The sequence below is a fragment of the Rhipicephalus sanguineus genome, unplaced genomic scaffold (genome assembly GCF_013339695.2).
Source record: "Rhipicephalus sanguineus isolate Rsan-2018 unplaced genomic scaffold, BIME_Rsan_1.4 Seq7612, whole genome shotgun sequence".
In the NCBI taxonomy this organism is placed as follows: domain Eukaryota; kingdom Metazoa; phylum Arthropoda; class Arachnida; order Ixodida; family Ixodidae; genus Rhipicephalus; species Rhipicephalus sanguineus.
In genome coordinates this window covers 2,760-26,660 of record NW_023615930.1, presented here as the reverse complement: position 1 = coordinate 26,660, position 23,901 = coordinate 2,760, and the positions used below count along the sequence as shown (strand labels likewise).

General features: G+C 45.0%; 1 protein-coding gene across 1 annotated transcript; it reads right to left on the bottom strand.

Annotated features, from left to right (window-relative positions):
• Positions 1-764: 764 nt before the first annotated feature.
• LOC119378282 (DNA mismatch repair protein Msh6) lies at positions 765-20,178 on the bottom strand (the record flags this gene model as incomplete). Its single annotated transcript, XM_037647469.2, has 4 exons — positions 765-899; positions 13,526-13,680; positions 14,686-14,775; positions 20,091-20,178. Coding segments are annotated over 4 exons (468 nt in total), but the record flags the coding sequence as incomplete, so codon positions are not given.
• Positions 20,179-23,901: the final 3,723 nt, after the last annotated feature.

Sequence of the window (23,901 nt, the reverse complement as noted above, 5' to 3'; positions counted from 1 at the left end):
GAGAGCTGTTATGAGATCCGAACAACGGCCGTTTCTGCTGCAGTTGTCCGCCGCTGCCAGCGTCCGTAACCGCTATCGCGAGAAATGAAAAAAAAAGAAAAGAAAGAAAATATATTCAGCATGGAATGGAGCAGCTTGGCGCAGAAAAAACGGAATCGTATTAAAAATGTGCAATATCCGCAGCTGTCTTCATGGCTTTACAACCCGAGCTATCAACTTTGCTGTCAATACATGAACTTAGAAGTTTAATTAGCAGGCTTTTGCCGTGGTTGATCTGGCCACAATCCCTAACTTCATTTCACGCGCACTTCAATGCTTGAGTGTGATCTATTTGACAGCTGATCTCCATGATGTCTTGGACAAGCTTCCTGAGACTTAATAGCCTTGGTAGGCACAAGTTCGCAAACTAAAGGGTTCAGTCTTACAGGTTTGATTGCCTTTACTGTCGCAACCACGTGACAATATAAGAGTTTGTGTAAACAAGTGTTTACTGTAGTCCCCTAGCCTGCTTGATCTAATCAAATGTTTTACATCTATAGCAGCCTAGACATTAGCAGGAGAATAAGTAGTGAAATATAGCAGCAACTTGCAAAACTTAACCACGAGGACACAGCATCTGAGATTGCAACAGCACAAAGATACAAAATTGGAGGCCGTCAACACTGGCACGTGAGTGACACTTTTCTACTCTAAAATGCCAGACGAGGGCTGACCACACACGAGTAAATGCAATGCATGGATTCAAAGAGAACCAAAATTCTTGCCTGCTGTGGGACACCTGCCAACTTGGCAGCATTGAAGCCATAGCTCTTGGGGCAAGGGCCTGGCACACACTTGTAGAGGAACACAATGGTCTCCTGTGTCGGGTCTTCTGCATTTTCATCTTCCACCATGCATGCCTGCACAAAGAGTATTGAGTCCAGTGAGAATTCTTAATTTACAGTTTGCTCAAGTGTCATTCACTTACAATTTCATGTTTCAAGAGACAGCTGCACCTTTAAAGAGCCAGGGATAATTCGAAATTATGTAAGGGACCTAGGGCAAAGAAAAGCTTAAAAACAAAAGAAAGCCCCTGTGCTCATCTGCTTGAAGTGCATAAATAGCGAGCAGTCACACAAATTCCTGTTAAACATGCATGAAACAACTTCGAGAGATATATAAGGAAAAAATAGCTTGTTCTCAGGCTAGTTGGCAGCTCAGCTTGATTCACATGTTCTTGGCGTGAAATTTCAAACCTGATAATAATAATATCTGGGGTTTAATGTCTCAAAACCATGACATCATTATGAGAGACGCCGTAGTAGAGGGCTCCGGAAATTTCGACAACATGGGTTCTTCAACGTGCACTTAAATCTAAGTACACCGGCCTCAAACATTTTCGCCTCCATCGAAAATGCAGCCACCGCGGCCGGGATTCGATCCCGCAACCTTCAGGTCAGCAGCCAAGCGCCATAACCACTAGACCATCGTGGTTAAAAAAATAATAATAATAAAATAAGAGAGGAAAGAGACAGTCAATCACTTACCTTGAAAGTGATCTCGTTTGTTAATGAAACAGATGTTGCTCACAAGGCAGTATCCGTTAAGCACCTTTTAAGCAATCTTGATCGGCAAGAAAAAGGATATTGCTGCAGCTTTCAGAATATTACAAAGCTTGCTTTGCCTAATACCAAAGTTGAAAGAACATATTTTAGGGGCAAAGCACCTTAGGGTCTCGGCTTGTCGGCGGGCATCGTCGTGTCCTGTCCCTTTGCTTGAGCGCAAGAGAGCGCACCACCGCCTTAGCGCTCGCCGTGTGGCGAGAGAGAGCGAACGGCATGCGTTGACTATGGAAACGCTCTTTCTGCAATGAATGCTGAACTACCAAATCGCAAGGAACGAGAACGCGCCCTCGCCCGCGAGAGACAACGCCGATGCAGGCAGCGTCTGCTAGCGAGTTTCTTGATTGAAAACTAACTGCTCGCACTGCACAACCGTTCACTGGCCACCACGTATATATAGGCACTATATATACGTGCACGCTGCAAGATTCGCAGCGTGCACTTTAACTAAAAGCGGACTGCGGGGCTCTATGTCTAATCTTTCTTCTGTCTCTCAATGGCTATTAGAAGTGATTTTGCTGTGGGAAACACTGACACACACTGCATGCTTCGGCCCTCCACAGGTTTCATGTTAGTGGAGCTGAAACACCCTTCCCTACATGCTTCGCCCATCGCAGTTTTTTTTTCTTGTGTTTTCCTTATTCGCCGGCACCATCATCCAGCCTTTGCGGCGTGTCGCGTATCAATGGACTTTCAGTGCGCGTGTGCGCTCTGGCTCTCTAAGGTCTGTTTTTTATGCGGTGTTTCTTATCAAAAGGGAGAGTTGGGCTAGTTGGCTTGCGTTCATATCGAAACAGCGCAAAAGACGTAGGTATTAGCACTGAGGTTTTATTTGTCCTCAACTTTGGTTGGATGCAACGATAAAGTGTATGTACAGCGATCGGCTATCTGCATAGGGTCCCAGGTAGCCCCGGTACTATGTGATATTTTTCTTAGCAGTATTGACAATGTTTTGACTAATGATCTGGAAGGTATGGTGATGAAGATTTTTCGCTCTGTAGATGATTTTTTGATTGTGTTAAAAAGGGACAATTTCACACACCACATGATTAATATTGTGAAATACTTCAAAGAAAGAGGACAAGGCCTGACTTTTACGTGTGAAGGTTCTGTGGAAGGGGCTATTCGGTTTCTGGATTTGTCTCTGACGTTTAATGAGGACCACGTTTGCTGGGAGTTTTCCCCAAGGTCCAGAAAGCCCCTGCTCTGCTATTCCTCCAGTCATTCCAAAATTGTAAAATATGGAATCACTGTTAACACCATTTTTTCTGCCTTAACAAAGTCTTGTGTTCACAAAATGTTTTCCAGCCATTTATCTCAAGTTCAACGTCTGGAACATGCAGCCTTCCCCTGTGATGCCATTGTTTATGCATCATTAACAGTCGTGAAAAGGGTTAAAAATGTTCAAGCAGAAGCACATAATGCAAAATTGGGAAAAGGTAAGAGGCTAGCGGTGTTTCCGTACATTCATGGTATTTCTCACCGTATAAAAAAGATTGCCAACAAGTTCAACGTTGATTTTCACTTTTCCTCCAAAAATAAGCTCAACAGCTTGTGTGCCAGAATTGATAAGTTGTTCATGAGTGTGAATATATCGTCTAGCAGGACTTGCACAGTCAAGCTCCGCATGCCGTTTGTCTTTTGCAAAAACAATGTCGTTTATTCCATTCCATTTTCATGCGGTAAGGTTTATGTGGGGCAAATGGGGCACTGCCTCAACATTCGCCTGCGTGAGAACCATAGCTCTTTAAAGGATGCGCCGTTCTCCCATTTGTCTGCCCACTGTGCCGCCTGTGGTTGCACCCCAGAATTCTGCCGCACGACCACCGTTTATTGACACACGGATTCTCACATAAAAAAGACAGCTGAAGCCTTGGCTATCTGCAAAAACAGTTACACGTGTGTCAGCGCACCGTCGATTGCGTTACAAGTGTAGTCTTTTGTCGTGTGCATAGGTTGCGTGTGCATGTTTTGTTCTTTCTTCTTCCCTCTCTTTTCCTGTTTTGCTTGAATAATGCAATCACTTGTCAGTCAGCGCTCGTGTTGTCAAGTCTTTTTGTGTTACTTAATGAAAGCCAGCAAAAGAACGGTGTTTTGTCTGCCTCTTTCTCGTGTCCCGTCCTTTTGCTGGCTTTCGTCAAGTACAGTAGAACCTCGTTGATATGTTTCCGAAAAAAACGCGGAAAATAAACGTACGATCCTGGAAAACGTACGATCCGAATCCAGTAAAAATTGAGGCTGACAAAGCCATATTGAGGTGCAAGGGCAAAAAACATTTATTTCTCAAAAAACATGGAGGGACTCTTCGAGTTTTGAACTCCTGGCATCTCACTGGCAGCCAGAGGTCAGCCAGCTAGTTCCGGTCCTGACCGAAAATAACGTCGTGGTCACGTGTATTGAAATCCCGAGACAACTCGAATATTGCAAAATCGAACTCTGTGACAACCAGCGTAAACGTAAAGAAACGCTACCGCCGTACGTGTCAGCAGACGAAACTTTGCGCCGCATGAGCGTCGGTTCTTTCTGCATTGCCGCTTGGAAATATGGGATACGATAACGTACGTTCGCAACATCGCGCGTGACTTGCCTCGTCCATGAAGAAAAGTCCGCCCCGCTAAAGGCTTAACAAGCTCAACTCTTCGCAGTGCACGTAACAATCGCGGTACAACATGATATGCGAAATCTCGCGAAAGTGATAAGCGTCCCCGAAAGCGACAGCTGTTCGCGGCTATCGCATACTACATCGCACATTCGCGCTGATCAGTTTGCGTTCTGTCTTAACTTGAGACATGCGCTATGTTCGCCGCCACTCGTAATCGCACCATCTCGCACGGCGAAACGGGCTTTAAAAGATGACGCCCAGCGTAATGGCAACCGAAGGTGAAGTCCCCAAGCGCCCGCCCTTTGATCTGTCGAGTCCTCACAAAGATGGCGGCGAGCACGCATTGTCTCGTTTTGGCGTCTGATAACCAGATATCTTCCAGAACAAATCTTTTCTGGCAGCTTCTGACGACCCGCTGGTAGGCAGAATTGCCCAGCCAGAGAAATACGCCGACTGGAATTGCGCCGGGCGGAGCCACCCCAAAACGAATGCGCTCCGGGAGAAAAGTGTGGGGGAAATTATCGGCCATATTCACTGGGCACAATGGCGGCGTTGCTATGGTTACGGGTCGCGGCGTGTTCTGCAGTGGTGGCGATGCGGCGGCGGCATGTGCGTTTCCGTGGCAAGCCGTTTGAAGATTTTGACGGCCAGTGTTGCCGCCTGCCTTCGGGTCGGTGTGTGGTTGACAGAGCGCGGCGATCGAGCAATTCGGAAGAGACGCGGAGGGGACAATTGTGCAAAGCGGAGAAAGCGCGGAGGGGGAGAAAGGCACTGCAGAGAAGCTGCCGTCGCCGCGCGGCGGCTGTCTGCCACTTCGCGCTTCACAAGTACATGAGAGGGCCCTTTTTTTGCACACCTGAATGAGAGTTTCTGAGTACAAAACGTATTATACGACCACAGTTTTCAGTGGGGCTGAACGTTGCTGCCGAATAATCGTATTTTCCGGGAATGTATTAACCGGAACGTATTACACACAGTTGTATTGGGTTATTTTTAATTTTCGCGATTTCGAGCGTAGGAGCCAGGAAATCGTACTAAGCGGGAACGTATCAACGAGGTTCTACTGTATCATGAACCAACTGGCCCAGATCTCAACTTTCTGTGTCCTATGTCTTTTGCGCTGTTTCAATATGAGCATTTGTCATGCCAGGGTGCTACACGTATCAGTGCACCAGTCGAAGTGAAAATGGCTTCATGCTGTTCACCATCCCGTGAAGAAAAAATGACGTCGTGCGTAGAAAGAAGTGTATTCACAACATCGACCGTAAGGACTTCGTTCCAGCCGAGCATACTGTGCTCTGCGAGGTACTGTGTATTTATTTGTACTTCAGTGACTATGTATACTTCAAGCTTGTTGCAAGTTCATGAGAACGCAAACAACCCTGCTTATTTCACATATCATTTTGCGTCGTCTTGTACGTCACTATTTTCATTCGATGGCGTTTCACCGTGCGTTGTAGTAAAGATTGCTGTTATGCGGAATTCGCATGCAATAGACTCTTCAGCTTCGTAATCTCCATGTGGATTTCTTGCGAAAACGCTTGCAACTCTGACGTTTTGTTTTGTTGTTGGCTAACAGGAGGGCTTCTGGCTTGGTGCAGGAAAGCAAACATGATTTTTAATCAGTGATGCTACCGAGAACTTCTGATTTGGAGCAATTTTTGGAGCAGCAAAATTTCCGTTTTGGAGCACTTTGGAGCAGCAAAATTTTCATCTTGGAGCACTTTGGAGCAGATAATTTTGCATCTGGGGGCACTTTGGAGCAGCGAATTTTATATCCTGCAGTGCAATACACAAGCATATTGCATTAACATTCAAGCACCTGAGTATTATTATGGGGCTCTTATGAAGGCTAGAAATATTTCGATTCATTGCAAATCTCATGGAAAAAATCATTCAGAAGCATAGGCGTGCGCACAGGGAGGCTAATCACCTAAGAGGGGGGGGGGCGCAAAACCTGCCCCGTACATTGACCCTTGCGGTAGCAATTATATGGACACTCTCGGCGGATTTTTGCCGTCGCCGTTGCCGTAATTTCCCGTATAAAGTCCAAATTAACGACATCACCACGCGCATTCTAGCCGCGGGTAAAAGCTCGCGAGCGCTGGCGACGAACGCGGCTGAAGCGGAGATTAAACTAGCCGGGCGTCTGTCTCCGCCGCACGGACAGCGCATGAGATAACACCTTCCCGCGTGCGGGCCTGCCGTTGATTGCTCATCAAACAGAGAAGAAACGCCCCGCCCGTCTTTCGTAAGGAGCATGAAGGGACGCCAGGGGAGCGGAAGGGGGGGGGGCGCATCGTTTGAAGGGCGCAGTCGCTTGCGCGCGCGCTATTGGCCTCGAGATCTTGGAGTGGCGCCCTCTCGCGTGTGACGTCAGAGCGGGGACTCCGCTCTCAACCACGCTGCAGCAGCCGGTGCTCCTGTATGCGGATCATCTGCTTCAGGCGGGAACTTTGTCGAACGAACAGCCTCGCGACGGTCAACTAACGCCAGCAACGAATGTTTTAGAGTGTAATCTTGAACTTGTTTTAGTTGCGGCCCAATCGACAGGGCCAAGAAATCCCCCGGATGGCCGACGAGTGCGCCGATGCCACCGACCGCATTGCTGGTAAGAAAGTGAAACTATGTGTGAGTGTTCTCGCTCGCGATCTTGTTTCCGCCGTACGATATTAATTAGTTTGGGTGTTTCTTTCGATATTTCAGTAAGCGTGCCTTTCTCCAGCATCTACAAGTATGTAGATAAAGCTTGTGAAAGGTCGCGGTGCCTCATCGAGGGCGAGGCGGTGTACGACGCGGGCCACGTTGTTGAATGCGCGGTCGAGGCCGTCAACCGAGATCGCATCACCGTCGCAGCTCTCGTCCTGCAAACAAGTGCGCAAGTGCCGCCTTGTTGTATGCCCCCCTGACGATGCCCATGATCGCAGTTTGTTTCGTAATATTGGTTCAGTGACAAGGATATTACGTCGTAGTTCATATTAACATCGCGCAGGGCCGTCGCATGGGTATTAGAATATAATAAATAGTTAATCGCTGATTATACCACACACAGGGCCACAAACATTAACGCGGCAAAGACAAGCTGGGTCGAGTTTCACGACACGCAGCCTAACGGAAAGCTTAAAGAGCTCCGCTTTTAAAAAAGTGTCTGCACTGCCTCAGGTGAAAACTTTTAGAGAATGTGCACTAAACAGCGGCAACAGGTTTCGCTTATGAATTTATGATAAGCAGTCCGCTAGGCGCGCGCTTGCCTTCATAACTAAAATACGTATGTACACCATCCAAATGCAGCCGTAGTCTCAGATATCCTGCGCCGCTCAGCTGAGCTCACGAGACGCGCTTTCCTGCGAGACGATCCGGAGGCCGCGTCGTCGGCTCTTTGTCTAGGGGCCTTCACGGCAGGTTGTGGGACGGCACCGCACCTGGTGAAGGTCGCCTATGCTTATAGCCTGCGTGCAGTAAACGGCTTAAGTATTGGCGAGGCGCTTAAACGCGGTCATAAGCTTACCTACGAGCGGCGCATACGGTGGGTAGCAGAGGTCACTGTCCGCGAAGTGCCTGCCGCACACGGTCGATGAAGGCGTGGGGCGCTTTCCTATTCTGAGCTTGACTATCCACTTCTTCAGCGTCGGGTCCTTAGGATAGTTGTGAAAGCTTTTCACGAGTGGACGAAGTACGCTGAGGCACAGAGCAGTACTTCACCATCGTGCAGCACTCGCCGCGGAGACAAGCGGTCGCAGTTCTAAGAAACAAAAAGCTGTAGTTCTAAATGAACGTTAAAAGCAGACCCACGGTTGTTCGAACACCGTCAGTAGCCACCATACGCAAAATAACCAGTTAAACTGCTTTTTTGAGATTTACTGCAACGGTGGTTTCAACACGGCGCTGGGCCTACGTAGCAGACGAAAGCGCGCGAATCCCCGCTCTGACGTCATACAGGCGCCGTTCGCAGCGCCGCCATCGGTCGCACACGAGGCCAATCTCGAGGCATCAGGAGACGGCTCGTAAACTTGCTGTGCTCTCAACGCTTACTTCGCGTTTAGAGAACTCAGAGAAAGAAAACGCTTCGGTTCCTGGAGGGGCCATATTCCCTTAAACCAGCGTTTTGTTGAGTTACGCGAGATCGGATCCAAAAGAGTTAGCTGCTAGTCCTACTTCGTTTCACAATACATTTTTTTTTGGTATCGCATTCATTGCTTGGCTCTTAAGCGAAACTTGGTTTTTTTATCCGTTAGCTATTGACCCCTGAAAGCGAGGGGCGGACGTGTAACATGGCGTAGCCGCTTCACTGTGGGCCGTCAGCGACGGGCCCGCTACTGACAGCTGCGCATTTGCGGCTGCTCCGACCAGGAGATATGATTTACTAATGAGATGACATTTCAAAAAAAAGCAAGCAAAAAATTCGAATTGGAACCCTAGCACGTGAGCTCGAAAGGGCAGGGCCTTTTAGGGGTATTTACCGCAGAGTGATTACAAAATCGGACGTGCTGGCCTAAGGAATTACGAAAAAGCTGTTCTCGATGAAGATCCATGGATAAAGTATATCTGAGGAAAAGTGTCAACGCGTTTCCACCGTTCGCGTGCTCTTCCATAAACGCGAAGCAAGGAAAATTCGATATTGTCCCATATATCTACTGCGAGCGATCCCAGATTTCATTCCGCGATGTCCGGAAACAGAAGTGACAGACATTTTAGCGGCACTCATGTAGTTATTACTGAACATTGCTTTCCTTACGTGCCGTGCGATGCTTGAAAAGAGCTATCAGCAGCGTTTCTGAAACAGACGACGTCCGCCGATGAATCGCAGTCGCACTTTCTCGCTACCGATAGGCCTAGACGTCACGAGCCTCTGCGGAGAGCGCGTTTTGCTGTCGAGCCGACTTGCAGAACAGAAGCCGAGTTGGCATCGTGGCTTACTCGGAACGCACGCACGAGCGCTATTTATTCAGCGGAATAATTCTTGGTCCATGATTGCGCCTTTATTGGCAGCCCCAAGATCGAGCTGCACATGTCCTGACGCGCCGTCGGTGCGATTGCCGGTGATAGACGCCCCCAAACCCGAGACTTTGGCGCAGTTTGGCGCAAATTTCGTCGATATTATCAGGATGGCGCAGTAAATACAATTTGGCGCACTTTGGCGCAGTTGGCGCAGGAGTGGAATCACTGTTTTTAATGCATCAAGCATAAGGAGTGGCATGAAGGTGCAAAACAACGATAGTTTGTGTGAAGTGTGGAGGTCTGGCAGATGTATAAGCTGTATAGAAGAGGATAATAGTAGTAGTAGGAGTTCTGGAGTAATACCAGTAGCAGAATATTTAATAATAACAGTAACTATAACTAAACTGACTATGCAATAATTGCAGTGACTGACAATGAACAGCTAAAGTGACTGTGATTATGAATGAATAAGTAAAGCTCAGAATAATTATTTTATTTGCTGAACAATATAATAGATTCCTCCCCCCAAAAAAGCAATCGTAACTAAGAGGCACTGTTACCATAAATGCTCTATGACAAGTATGAGTTACAAGACGTATTGAACCAAAGCACAGGGGCGACCAACATTTGCGACACTGTATTGGGTCTTGCTTGATTGGTTGGATGGATGCACTAATATTAATGCGGTGTCTCAAACGAGAATAAGTGATCACCATAACAAAGGTGAAGCAATTCGGTTTCTCTCCTTGCTTTCATACGATTTTAGACTGAAGCACTTTTTTTTGTGGTGCAAGATGGTTTTCAATCTTCTGCATCCATTGCATTTAGTGGAGAGCAGCTGGTCCGGTGCAGTGAGCATAACGCGTTGTTGTCAGCCACCATGGCAGAATGAGCGCGAGTGCTTATCCTGTGTCTAACCTCCTTTGTGCTGGCTCCCTTTCTTGCACTCTAAAATGTTCCCAATCATGCACTATGATTTCAACAAATCCATTGAAGCAATAGCCTCACTAGCACCGATTACCACATTGTGTTGAATCTGTGTTTGTTTCAGTTTTACGGGCGACCTACAGGCGACCACTGTGAAGACTGCTGGCAAGGAATAAAGTTGCAGTGACCCAATCTGAGGTTCAGTGAAACTGATACTATTTTCATTGAAATAGTTTTTTTTAGTACTGCCATATTATTTGGACACTTTTGCAACCCTTTCCATGTAGAAAAGGGTCTGTCGGCGACAATACACTTGCCACAGAAAGTCAAATTCGAATATAACAAAGCTTTGATATAGCAAAGTTTAACTGATTGATAGTTTCATTTTGAAATTCATTACATTTTTTCGAAGTACATACATAAGCGGTTAGGCTACAAGTAGGGTAAATCGTTTGCACCATAATTTAAGTGAAATGCTCTGTATCAAAGGAGCTTAGGGCAATCAAAAGCTGCCCCCTTGCCAAGCTGTGTTTTTTCTCCTCACCTTCACCGAATGGAACATTGCACAGGCCCTGCTCTATGCTTGTCTGGTTGATCTCTGCAACCACAGGTGCCCTCACTAACATGGCCCCTGATAGTTTTATCCTCCAATACAAACACTAACACGTATTAACACACGTATTAACAAAAGAAACTGAATACCATGTACTAAGAATACCTCTTATTTTATGCAGCAAAATCAGTTGATTTGTATTGTCCCCACAGCCAAACAATGCAATGGTGGGACTAAACTTCAAAATTTTTTTTTCGCAACTAAAACAAAAACTACTTCCATTAAACTTTCTGTGGACAAAGTTGTCATGATTCTCAATCATATGCACTTTTCTGCTTATTTTTTCTTGGACCACCTTAGGGTGCTACAGACATCTCAACATAGGCCAATGTAGTGTTTTTGCCAAGTTCAGGATTTAATTTTAGAGCCTATGGGCCGTTCACAGGCAAATAAAACATTTTAGAAGATACTACGTTTTATGGAGAGTTTTATAAAAATAATTTCTGCATTTGATCGATAATCGCATTTTGTAAAAAAATTCCCGAAAACACAATTTACTCAACTTTACCTACACGCTAAGGAGTAAAAAATATAAAGCTCTTATAAGGAACTGCCCCATAATGAAATCATGATGCTCAAAAAACGCAAAAAAGCAAGTGTTGAAAGAATGCCTCGAATGGTCGACTTATAGCGATTTTTTTTTTGTACCTGGTTTTCTAACATTTTGTGAGGTTCAAATGGCACTCACGTGCCGAAAAATTTTTTGCCGCTCAAACTATCTTGGGAAAATACTGTATTACTAATGTCTATATGTGTGTAATTTTCTCAGATTTTTTTTAGAGAAATTAATTTTGTTGAGCGTCCCGATGGGACAGATGGCGTGGAATGACCCTATATTATCAGTAAATTACTCTTTCACAATTCCAAAATCACCACGCATGTCACGACAAGACTCTTGGTACGCGAGAAAATGCGGGTGGAAACGCCTACTTGAAATTCTAGCAGCAAATGCCGTGATGTCATAGATTCTGATGGCGTCTACTGGGGCATACACTGTTCCTAACCAGTAAAAATGAAGTACATTGACCTCTGAGGGGGCCATAGACTTAACATACCAAGTTTCAGGAAATTTCGTTGAGCCAATGCACCCAAAGTACGACAAATACAGCTTCAAGTCCGTGACGTCACGCGCGGATATTTCAGTGCGAAAATTAAAAATGGAATAGTATAACTCGTTGCTGGGCTAGTTGGTGCACTGCATCCAGGAAATATATCCAGCCAAAAACAGACGAACACAGGAAGTGGGGAAGAAGACGGGAAAGCGGCTAGACTAGCCGCTTTCCTGTCTCCTTCCCCGCTTCCTGTGTTCGTCTGTTTTTGGCTGGATATATTTCCTGGATTAAAAATGGAACTTTCACGTTGATTTGCTCTTCTAATAATAAACTTATGATGGTGAAATTAATGACATTCAAGTTCTCAGAGTACACTTTATCAGTCTAAACCGATTCATTGTTTCACTTTACTGTCTTTTTAAGAACTATGCAAAGTCCAAGCCCGGAGCTTGAGACCCAAGCCCAGCTCAAGCCCGCCATGAAAACTATTTTACCCGGCCCGGCCCATGGGTCGGGCCGAGCCGGGTTTTTGGGTATGCACAAGCCCGTGCAGTGCTCTACAGCAAATTTATTTTATTTTATTTATTTATTTCAATACCCTCAGGGCCCGAGGGCATTACAGAGGGGAGTGGGTTACATTTTTAATACAACATAGTAAAAAAGAAAAAAAAAACTTGGGGGTTACATAGGTACAATGAAGAAAACCAACAATAAACAGTGCACAGTAAAAGAACAAAGAACAGATGATTTAGAAATGCAAAGCAAAACAGGGTCTAATACAACAAGGAATCAACGCTAACGAAATAACACTCAAGCACAAGCACGTGCCTATGAACCAAAGAATGCATCGTTGCAGCACTATGTGTCAATATATAGGCATGTACAAAAAAAGGAAAACAAAAAAGGAAAACAAAAGGGCTACTCAAAAATGGAAATACTATTATCTTACAAAAATACCTTTACGACAACAAAAGGTTAGTTACAGCAGCCTGACACTTAGGGTTATCAGTAATCTCAACGACAGATCGGGGAAGGTGATTCCAACTTGCAGACGTACGGGGGATGAATGAATTGTAAAAATGGTTGGTGTGGCATGTCGGAATGCCAACTTTATGATGATGGTCGATGCGAGCAGATACGTAAGAAGAAGGGGTTATTAATTTATTCTTGAGGATCTGGTTGTCGTAATATACCTTGTGGAAAAGGCAGAGGCGAGATATTTTCCTACGTTCTGAAAGCAGAGGTAATGATAAACTTGTTTTCATGGAAGTGACGCTGGAGGTGCGATGATAGTTAGAAAGAATGAAACGAGCAGCCCGGTTCTGGATGGATTCAAGCTGATAAATGTGCGTTTCTTGACTGGGGTCCCACACAGATGCAGCATATTCTAGTTTGGAACAGACTAATGATTTATAAAGAAGTAGTTTGACAGGACTAGATGAAAGAGAGAAGTTACGGCGTATAAAGCCCAGCGTGCGATTAGCATTATTGGTTACATGATCTACATGCATCTTCCAAGAAAGATCCGAAGAGATGAGTACGCCTAGATATTTGTAACAGGACACAGATTCCAGGTTAGTATTATTGAGATGATAAGAAGGCAGTGTTGTATTGCGACGTGAAATGCGCATGTGCTTGCATTTGTTAGTGTTTAATTCCATGTTCCACGTGTTAGTCCAGTCACGAACCCGGTTTATATCAGCAGATATAAATACTGGCACACACACACAAAAAAAGAAACTAGTACGAAGCATAAGAGAATGGAATGGAGTACGAAGCAGTTATATACTACCATGTGGGCCAGCTGCACAGCTGGGTGGAGCCGGAAGCCCTGCACCAGGTGGTGGTAGTGGGTCGAGAACAGCGTGCAGCAGCGGATGGCCGATGCCAGCTCCTGGACCACTGCATGTGCCAGGGCCATGCCATCGTGCGTGGACGTACCCCGGCCTGATATTGAACACATCACACAAAATATCCGTTGCAGCTGTGATTACAGTGATATGGCTACTACTTCTGAGAAGCTGCAGTGCAAGAAACACACGGATGGAACAAAAACGACATGGACGTGCGCTGAACTTGCAACAACTTTTATTGGAGAAATTGCACATATACAGGGTGCCCCAGCTATCTCTAGCCAGCGTTTAAAAATATGCCGACGCACTCTATGACGACGCGACCAAATGCAGGTTGCTGACTATTGCCTGCAGTACGTCACACAATTTTTTGTGTTCTTCTTAATTGCCTAATTAGGCATGTTTAATTAACTAACTTTTGAAGCAATGAAGCTGGGCTAAAATTACAAAGAGAAAGTTGTAGATCAGTTTGCAAAACGTCCAATATCTATTAAGTATAAAAGTTTTTTTGCTTAGTACAGATGCCTGCAAAATACAAGAAAATACCACGTGACATGCCCGCTTGCACACCATATATTGCAGTGCTCCCAATGTTCTGCGCGAAAGCAACCACAGTATTTGGCCGGGTGTGCTGCCTCGACAGGGCAGCGACGATGGTGGTGGCTGTGCAATGACGCTTGTTTTGCTAGTGGCAACACAAGGGATAACCGCTGGATCTGCTTATCGCAGTCATGAACCGTCGCGAGGGAAACGTATCATTTGTACACCGAACGTTAGGGAGCGCTGCAATCACGGCGCACATAGGCACGCAAGCAGGCATGTCACGTGGTGTATTTTTGTATTTTGCGGGCATCTGTAGTAAGCAGAAAAACACTAATATTTAATACATAGAAAGTTAGAAACTGTCTAATTAGATGTCTTGCAAACTGATCTACAACTTTCTCATTGGAATTTTTCGCTCAGCTCCGTTGCTTCAAAAGTTAGTTAGTGCCAGGATACCTGGAGATGCCAAGGCATGGTACCAAGGCATGTGTGAAGTATACACAACTGCAACGCTTATTTTTCCACGCCCTGTATAGTTACATGGTCATACACTTACCCAGCTCGTCAAGTAACACCAGGGAGTGTCGGGTGGCATGTTGCAAGATTGCTGAAGTCTCGTTCACTTCCACAAAGAAGGTGCTCTCGCCTGCAGACAAAGAAGCTTTTATTTAGAACCTCCTTTTTGACAATGACTATAGGAACTCTTCCACCCGGGGATGCAGTAAAATTCATGGGATGCCCCAAAAAAGTTTGTTATAGCAGAATTTCACAGCAGCGAAATTTCAGGTATAAATCACAAAAGTTGAGAGCATTTGATATATTGCAGACAAAAAAATTCGAAATACACATTTTGACGAAAAATGTCATATCCAATAGCCCTGAAAATATACGCATGCTATCTGCAGTCGTTACTTAGATACAAAAGAAAACGTTAGCCCTAGTGGCTGACGTGCCACCGCGCAATGCAGTTAGGTGATGCGGTGAAGCACAGGTTTGCGTAGCATGTTTTGCAGAAAACATTCATTTTCTCTTCTGTTTTTCGCTCAAGAATATGCATAAGTGGTGTTACACATCTCCACGATTACTTCTCAAGTAAAGAACAGCATGAAGAAATCGACGGTCCCGACGAAAGACCACACGGCACTACGAAGCACCATGCCGAAGTCCACTCCGGGTTGTTTTCTCGAGCTAAACTCTACTCGTTGAGCAGCTGCCGCCAAGTGGTCCTGCCCAAACGTTGTTGACACCCTCCAGATAAGAACTGTGACCTTTAGAACACGTTGGATATTTTTGGAATGGAGCGCGGCAGGTGACTGCTCGGTTCGGAGGTAAAAATGAAACTTACCATCAGATACGTGTTGGCGTTTTGCGGCTGTTTGACGCACTTTCACTGTCTGTGATTAAGGTCGATGAGTCAAAATCATCGTCCAAGTCTGCATTGCTGCCACCATAAAAAAAATTCTGGCTCAGACCCATTTGAGTCCGCTGAAATTTGTCGTTTCCGAGAGGCAGGTGCGCGTGATGTTGACGCTATGTTTGAATCTACGAGCGCTCCGTCCTCTCGACTTAAGTGGCACTTCAGAGCTCCCTCTGCGGCGGAAAAAATAAACAGAAAAGCAAAACCAGAAATATAGTTCCCGTTTTATACGATGGACGATGCTAGTTGTCCGGAAGCGCTACTAGCACGGCAAAATTTAAAGTTGAAAACCATCGATAGTGGGCTATTGATGGGTATAGGCACGGACAGGAAAGTGTTAAACAATGCCTTAAAGAAATTATTTGTTCATTCCCTCGCGACCAGTTTTGGAAAGCAAAGTTGAATGACTGAGGTCAGCAGGATACCCAGACGGTGTTCTTGTATCTGTAGCTGAGGGGAAGCTGAAGGAACAATCAAGAAACAGAAACCAGTCTCAAAAAGGAAATAGAATTCACACCGTTGTCATTCTGCACATGCACAATACATCTCACCGCCTAAAGAAGATTGGCAACCGGAACAAAATCAGAGTGGTACTTTCTGCTCCCGAGAAGCTAGAACGGCTTTGCCAAATGACAAACCTATTTAAGAAAATGAAAAAGCCATGCAATATCAAGCATCGGGACCCATTTGTACCGTGTGTATCAGAAGTAGTATACGAGGTCCCATTAACATGCGGCTTCAGCTACATCGGCCAGACTGGTAGGTGTCTGAACCAAAGACTCATGGAACACAAGAGGAAGGTGGGGAACTATCGTGACGGCAATCTTTCGGTGCATTGTCATGAGTGTGAGTTGAAGAATGAAAGGCCTTGTAAACCATTGTATATTTGTGTAAGGTGCTAGCTAGAAATAGAAGCCAAGATGTGAGAGAGAAATTAGAGGCTGATTTGATTGCAAAGGCGGGTCAGTCATGCGTAAGTGCACCTTCCATTATCTTGTCGTCTAAAGAAACACAGTTTCTCAGCACATTCACGTAATATCAGCATTACAATTTTGTGACCATGAAAAAAAAGAGTTCATGTTATGCATTTTCGTAAATAAATGTCAGTTGGAAGTAAGCGCTTGTGTTGTCGTCACCTCCCTTTGTCATTGTTTGCGCGCGCTTAAGTGCTCGACTGTGCAGAAAAGCTGTGATAATCTCTACTTAATTCTCAATACACCAATAACCTCTATGTAACACCACGCTAGGAATCCCAAGCAGTGGATTTCCTCAGCGACTGATAATGCACATTAAACGCACATTAAAACATCTGATGCTTTGCCCCACTAACAAATTCCCACAAGTAAGAAGGATCTGGTAGACAACACTGCACTTACAAGGCACATACGTAGACTTTACATGGTTCGTTCCACAGCTTTCACTTTTAGCACCATTTTGCTCTAATTTTCTTCTAACGAAAGGGCAGAGTCTAGAAAATTTATTAGGAGCAGAGAACACTGTCGTAACTCCGTGCCTATTGCCCGCATTACTCAAGCCATGGGACAGTTTGTATACATATGGTAACATTTACCTTTTCGTATGTTTGCTTATTGTCATATTTTTTTTAAAGCGATCTTGACCCTTTACCCATCTCGATAGTCTCTCGCTGCAACTAGATAGCACTGAGTTCGGGTAACTTGCATGTTGAAGCTTGTGAATTTGTGTTAAGAAACTATTCTCTATGCCATGTTCACAAGACTTCATCAGAGCCGGCTTCAGGACGGGGTAAGCTATTCCATTCTTTATCACCTGCGAGTGTCTAGAAGAAAACGGAAGGAGCAGTTTCTGTGATCTTGGAAGATAATGCCAACAAACATGATTATCCTCAAATGAAAGGCACAAACCTAAAAACTGTAGTCTGCTGTCCTTGATAATCTCAAGCGTAAACTTCAGTCCATAGCCGCATTCACGGAAAACTTTCAAGATATCGGTTTCCTTTCTACTGTAGTTAGTACAAGAAAAGAACACCAGGTAGTCATCAAGATAGCGAAATACGGAACCAGCAAAATCCCTGAGGTTATCTTGAAGTCTCCGGTCAACTCGGCTTAAGTATAGGTCACTTAACACCGGAGCGACTAGCGAGCCTATGCATATTCCCGTTTTCTGCACAAACAACCTATCACTCTATTTCACAAAGGTGTTGTTAAGATAAAACATCAGCAACTCAAGAAATTAATCTAGAACCATCCCACGATGATGCGTAAATTCGAACTTGTCATTGTGTTCTGCAACAGCTTCCTTTATGCTGCACATAAGTTCACCTTGTTTGAGTGAATAAAAGATATCTTCGACATTGATACTAATAGCTCTATAGTTTCTTGGGTTGTTGTTATATAAAAATTTGACAACTTCCTCAGAATTCTTCATTAGGTATGGGTCATTAAAACACAGCGTCGAGAGCACATTCTGCAGAAAAGACGATACCTTATACAGCCAAGTTCCTTTTTCTGAAGCTATGGATCTAAAAGGAACATCCAGTTTGTGTTTCAGCACTGAAGTATAGGCCAAAGTGAAGACATCGTGTCTGCTTCACACTGTTTGCAAGATGTTCAAGGCCCACACATTCCAACAACTGAAATGCTTGCTCTTTAACCTTTCTGGATTCACTTTTTTTGCTACGAAGTTCTTTTCTACAGCAGAATTAGCTTTTTCCAAAAATGTTCGTTCAGGCACCACAACAAAGAACCCTCCTTTATCAGAATTCAGATCCCTCAGCAGGTTGCGTGCAAGGAAATTCGCGACACGTACAATGTTTTCCGACTTATGTCCATAAGCCTCCGTTCTAGCCAGCACATCAACACATTCTGACACACAGCCTAGACAAAGGTCGTCCGTGACATGCCTTGAAACGTCTCTGGGAAGTTTAATCTTCTCCGGTGGCGACAAGACTGGCATACTTTGGTCCTTTCTTCAGCAATTGAGTCACTTCCTCCGGGAGTCTCGCCTCACCAAGAACCAAGACTTTGCCACTTGTCTGCTGTGTCTTGATCTTCCTTGGTAGCTTGAGGCACACTCGGGCCCATAGGGACTCAGCTGTATACTCCGCTGTCTTGGTCCAATCATGGAAGCGGCGTTGTTGACTACTGACAGTTCGACCTTGTTCACACAACGCCCTGAGCTTGGCCTTGAGGAAACGCACCTGCCGCCACATTTCGGATTTTAGAACACAGCAAACTTTCATGCATGTCCTGGTGAAGGCTGCAGCACTCCAAACAAAGCCTCTAGGTCAGATAGGCATTTTCCCTGTCTATATACTGCACCATGTTATCGTCCCTGCACAATTATGGCTATTAGAGAAGAGCTCATCCTGTGTGTTCGTGCCTTCTTTGCCAACGTCTATTCGTGCTGCTTCAACGATACATCCTCAAGACCTTCAGGCCACGACATGGGAAAAGCCAACGCAGTGCACCACATTTCTGATAACAACATGTGGCAAAAATACCTCACATACTGATCCTCTGAGTTCACAGTTGCCATTTTAAGGGGGCACACTGGTCAGAGATGAAAAATCGTGAAAAAAAATAAATTTTCTGAATATAGCATTTTCATAATATACAGGCATTGCCGCTAGTGCTGAACAAGTTTCTTACATCTTGAATTGATATTTCAGCCCCAACAGCAATTTTTATCACCAAAACAAGCTATATTTTGATTGAGAAAAAGCACAAAAATTGGGCTTTTATATCGATATGCTGCTTCTGAATGACGTGTGCTGCAGCAGTAGGCATGCAGGTTATGTCCCTAGTGGAGACTAATCATCTAACAAAAATATTTCAATATCTTCTATTACATGTGGTTCAAAATGAGCTTTATCTGTTTTCTTGCATTTTCTCAAAACAAGCTTTTACTCACCCTGCTTGTTTGGTGTGACAACTGTTCAAGCTCTAGAATAGCTACAGCTGTAACATGTTTTGCTGTATGAAGCTAAATGCATAAAGGTGTAAGTGCTACAAGCAGATTCTTTCTTTTCTTCTTGTATAATTCTTTAACGTGCCTGCATTCTTGATCGTTAGCAGCTGTACTGTAAATGCTAAATTCCAATGGGCTGCTAAATTCCTAATTGTTAGTGGATTTGAAAACTGCTTGCAGCAGTGCAATTCTTATTCATTCTTTCAACTCATGCATTAAACATAACATTCTGCCCAGATTATTAGTATATATTGTCTCACCAAATAATAGTAATTAACATTTCATTATCTCAATAATTACTTGAGCCAAAGAAAAAATTACACCACTTTTAAAATCAGCACACATAAATACATATATATCTTTGCTTTTTAATTGAATCTGGTCAGAAAATGAACAAAATAGCCCCAGGTACCATGTCCCCCCTTAACTCGCATATATAACAAACTCCAGCCTACATCAATTCAGGCCTCGATGTCGGCGTTTCTAGATAAATAAAAAATGTTCGCACAACCTGAAAGCTCATTATCAAAATGTTCTAGAACATGTCCTAGCCAAATGTATGTTTCACATGCACGTGTGAATAATGAAACCCTCACCAGAAGTGATTCGGTCACTCGCCCCCAACCGGGTGAAGATGCGGTCGACAAGGGTCAGTTCACAGGCATCTGCTGGCACACGAGCTCCCTGCAATCACATTGTGCAATAGCTGCTGCCTCAACTAATTCCAGTAGCATCACATTTCACTGTACAACATCTCAGTGGGTGATAGCTACACCTTCGGCATTTCCTGAAACCAGGCTGGTCATCATAATGAAGGAACTAGGCGCAGCTTAGCACTGCATCATTCATGCGCCCATCCACACATACAAATGATGTGCGCATGAATGAAGGAGTGCTAAATTGTGCCCAGTTTTTTCATTATGACGACTTCGATCATTATGAGCACATGTAGGGGAGGAATGAGTCACGTCCATCCAACACATAGTCAAGTGTATGTCTCCACTCTTCAAAAAACGATTTTAGATGAAAAGCATTTCTTGCCAAACCCAAGGCACCTTGAGCACTTCTATCTACGTATCTATCTAGCCGCCTACGTCCGGGTGCTCTCGTGATCGCCTCCTCGATTAACTTGGCGTAGATCAAAATTGGCATGGTAGGGTAAGTGGATTTGAAGAATGTGACTGTCTGGTCATGACATGAATAACGTGAAAATCATGTCGTATACGTCGTCAAACCCTTTCCTCCAGACACGTGTGGCACATACCCGTTTACCACGGGCCGCAGTGTACGGGTATGTGCCACAGGTGATTGACAGTTTATATCTACCCAAGAACACCTCTGGCCTGATTCCTTGTAGCGCACCTCCGTTGGCAATGAAACACAGATTATAACCCCATTTCCTTTCCCATTGCTTTATAGACAGCACCATGTTTCACGTCTGCATACTAGGTCAGTGGGCATGGGCTGAAGATTGCCATTGCGAGTTCTTCATGCCACTTGAGTTACGTCGGCGAAAAGCTGGTGGAGATACAAAATTTCAAAAAAATATTTCTCAAGTAAAAAAAATACCCTTTTGTAACTTTGCCTATGTTCAGCTAATACAAAGAACTTTCAAATGAAATATCGTGCATATTTTTAGTCCGACCACCAAGGCAAGTTTTCTGACGCTGAACACAAAGCTTTTCTCGAAAAAAGTGAAATTCGCAATTTTTTTTTTTTCAGATGATCTGCTACACCTTAAACGACTAAATTATTTTTCTATTGTAGTATGTCGAACAGGTCGCCAGTATTGGCCGCGAGGAGTTACGGAGTCGCCCTCTATCGGACGCGCCTCGATTGCGTGCTAGGTAGGATACCGCCGGCGCGCTCCCCATAGGTTTTGCTGTCGGCGCTCTAAAAAACACCTCGTGGAAGCCCTCCAGGGCATTTCTGTAAGTACTTTTGAAAGGAACTGTGTTCTTTATTGTCAAAATAATCATTTTCGACGAACTGAAAGCACAAGATAGTCTACAGTCGCTGTCTCTTCGCAGAAAACCGAGCACCCGCTTCACGCGGTCACCGCGTTGGAGACCCCTGAACCGGCCTCTTGCGTGAAAGGTAGTCACTCGCTGAGTGCAAACTATGTGAAATATCTGCCTATGTGAAATATCTGCCTGTATAACCAAACGGAGCATAACAGAAATAGGCCTCAAGCCAGCGAAAGCACGGGTTCGCGACGACTGACGGTGCTGTATGTATGAGCGTCTACATGTATGTTCGTACTGATAGTTTCGCTTTTGCTACGAGCGCGTTTTGGCACCGTGCTGTGAACTTTAGGCCGCAAAATATGAGAATTTGTGAGTACACAAACAACTACTGTTACGCGGACGCTGTAAGAGAAGTTCAAAAACAATTTCGTTACAACTACGGCTTCGGTGCGCATGGCAACTTTGTGATGTGCCGCCCCGACGATTCAGTGTTTCTTTTTTCGATCTAAATTTGTGTACGTTTCAATATCATTTGACAAGTTGTCTCGCACTGCGTATTGATCGGTCTTCTCAGCGGGCAAATGCCGCTGCTTCTGTTTCTTTATTCAGTGCATTCGTTTCGTTTGGTGCTCACACAAAATGTGAGCAAATGCGATGCCTTTTTTAAATGCTCCTTAATTATCGATCCCTTTGCATTCCAGTGAACTTACCGCTCTCTGTCATCAATAAATTCATAGATCAAAACTTCACCACTTTGAGATTGCTGGTGGAAGGAGAAGCAGTCTACGAGACCGAGCATGTAGTAGCATGCGACGCCTAGGAAAAGAAAGAAAATACATTAACGTTTGCCGGACTTGTTCTACAAACGTCGGCAGTGAACTAGGACCCACATGGACTTGAAATAGCGGTGAATAAGATAGAAGTTATTGCAGCAACCAGCAGCCGCAAAACAGGATAGTAATTATTTGGCGAGTACCCCAGCAATTTTGGCAGCAGTGTCGTGCCTAACGTCAACAGGGTGGCATCGTTCCCACGCAAATAAATGAGGCTCCAAGAAAATACATGGGGTTGGAGAGGCCCAACGTGAGTTTGAGAGTGGCACAAATAAATTTGGGCTTTTAGCACATTGTGTTTGCGTCAGGGGAAAGCAAGCTTGAGTGAAAAAATGTTACTGCCAACATAAATGCAGCACACAGCCGCAGCATTTGACTCTTGCTAGTCCACCAGCAAACGTCGCGTAGCTTATGAAGGCGAAAGCCTTAGATGCCTCTTCAAACGGGAAGATTGACCGTCGGCGGCGTCAAGGCGAGTGACGCAAAAAATAATCGTCACGTGATGACGTCACCCTATGACGTCACAGATCTCCTAAATTTGCAACTTCATTATGACATCATGACGTGACATAACGTGATGTCGCATGATGACGTGTTCACATGACATGGTCCCTTTGCACTGCCTCCGCGATCGGTCACGGAGGCCATGCAAAACCTTGTTAGGTGCGGAACGATTTTGGAGGGGGGTGCGGAAGAATCAGTACAACTACTGACAAGAAGCGGAAGATGGCTTTCGCCTTCTAGTCATCTTTAGCGAATGCATAAGGGACCCTGTGCGTTTTAGTTCAACGTATCTAGACAATGACTTGCGCATCTGCAGCCGATTTTGTGGACGCTGAGCACGGGGCCGACGTTCAAGAGGTCGCACGGGAGGGTTCTGAGATGGTATCGCACGTGGTAAAAGGTAGCGCCCTTTCCATCCTGCGGCAGATAAGCATCATTTGCCGGCGGGAAGCGCGCGCGAGCCCGTCGTCTCAGTGCGCGCTGTCACTCACCGAACATCGCAGGCCCGACGCAGTAACGAAAGTCTTCGTCGTAGAAGTGCTTGTTGCACACAAGACTCGTAGATGATGGCTAGTTGCCGGTTCTTAGCTTTACAACCCATGCTTCTCGCAGTTTCTTGTCCCGCGGTTACCGGTGCAGGCTGACACTGGGCTCCGTTGCGTAAGCCCGGCACTGCGGCACCGAGCGGTAGAGCCCCATGTTCGTCGCCTTCGGAGGCAGCCACTCTATTACAATGGTTTCAATTGAGTAGAAAATGAGAGAAAACTTCCGAATTTAACAGACCGCAGCGCATGTGGGACTTGAAACTCGTTTTCAAAACACGCAGTAGTGCTCCACAAGCAGCCGACGCGGCCGCTGAGACCACGTGATCCTGCCAAGCACGTCACGCCGACGGTGGCACCGGCGTTCCCTGTGGTGGGCCTCGAGGCCAATATAATTTATTTCTACCCTTTGAGTTTGCCTTGTTCCTGGAAAAAAATATCAAACGTTGCAACTTTATTCAATTTTGCTCATGCGAAAAGCCCTCGAAGAATCGTATACATAAATAAGTCATTATTTTCACAGTTACATCACTTCATTAGCTTGCCGGAAATACCATTTTA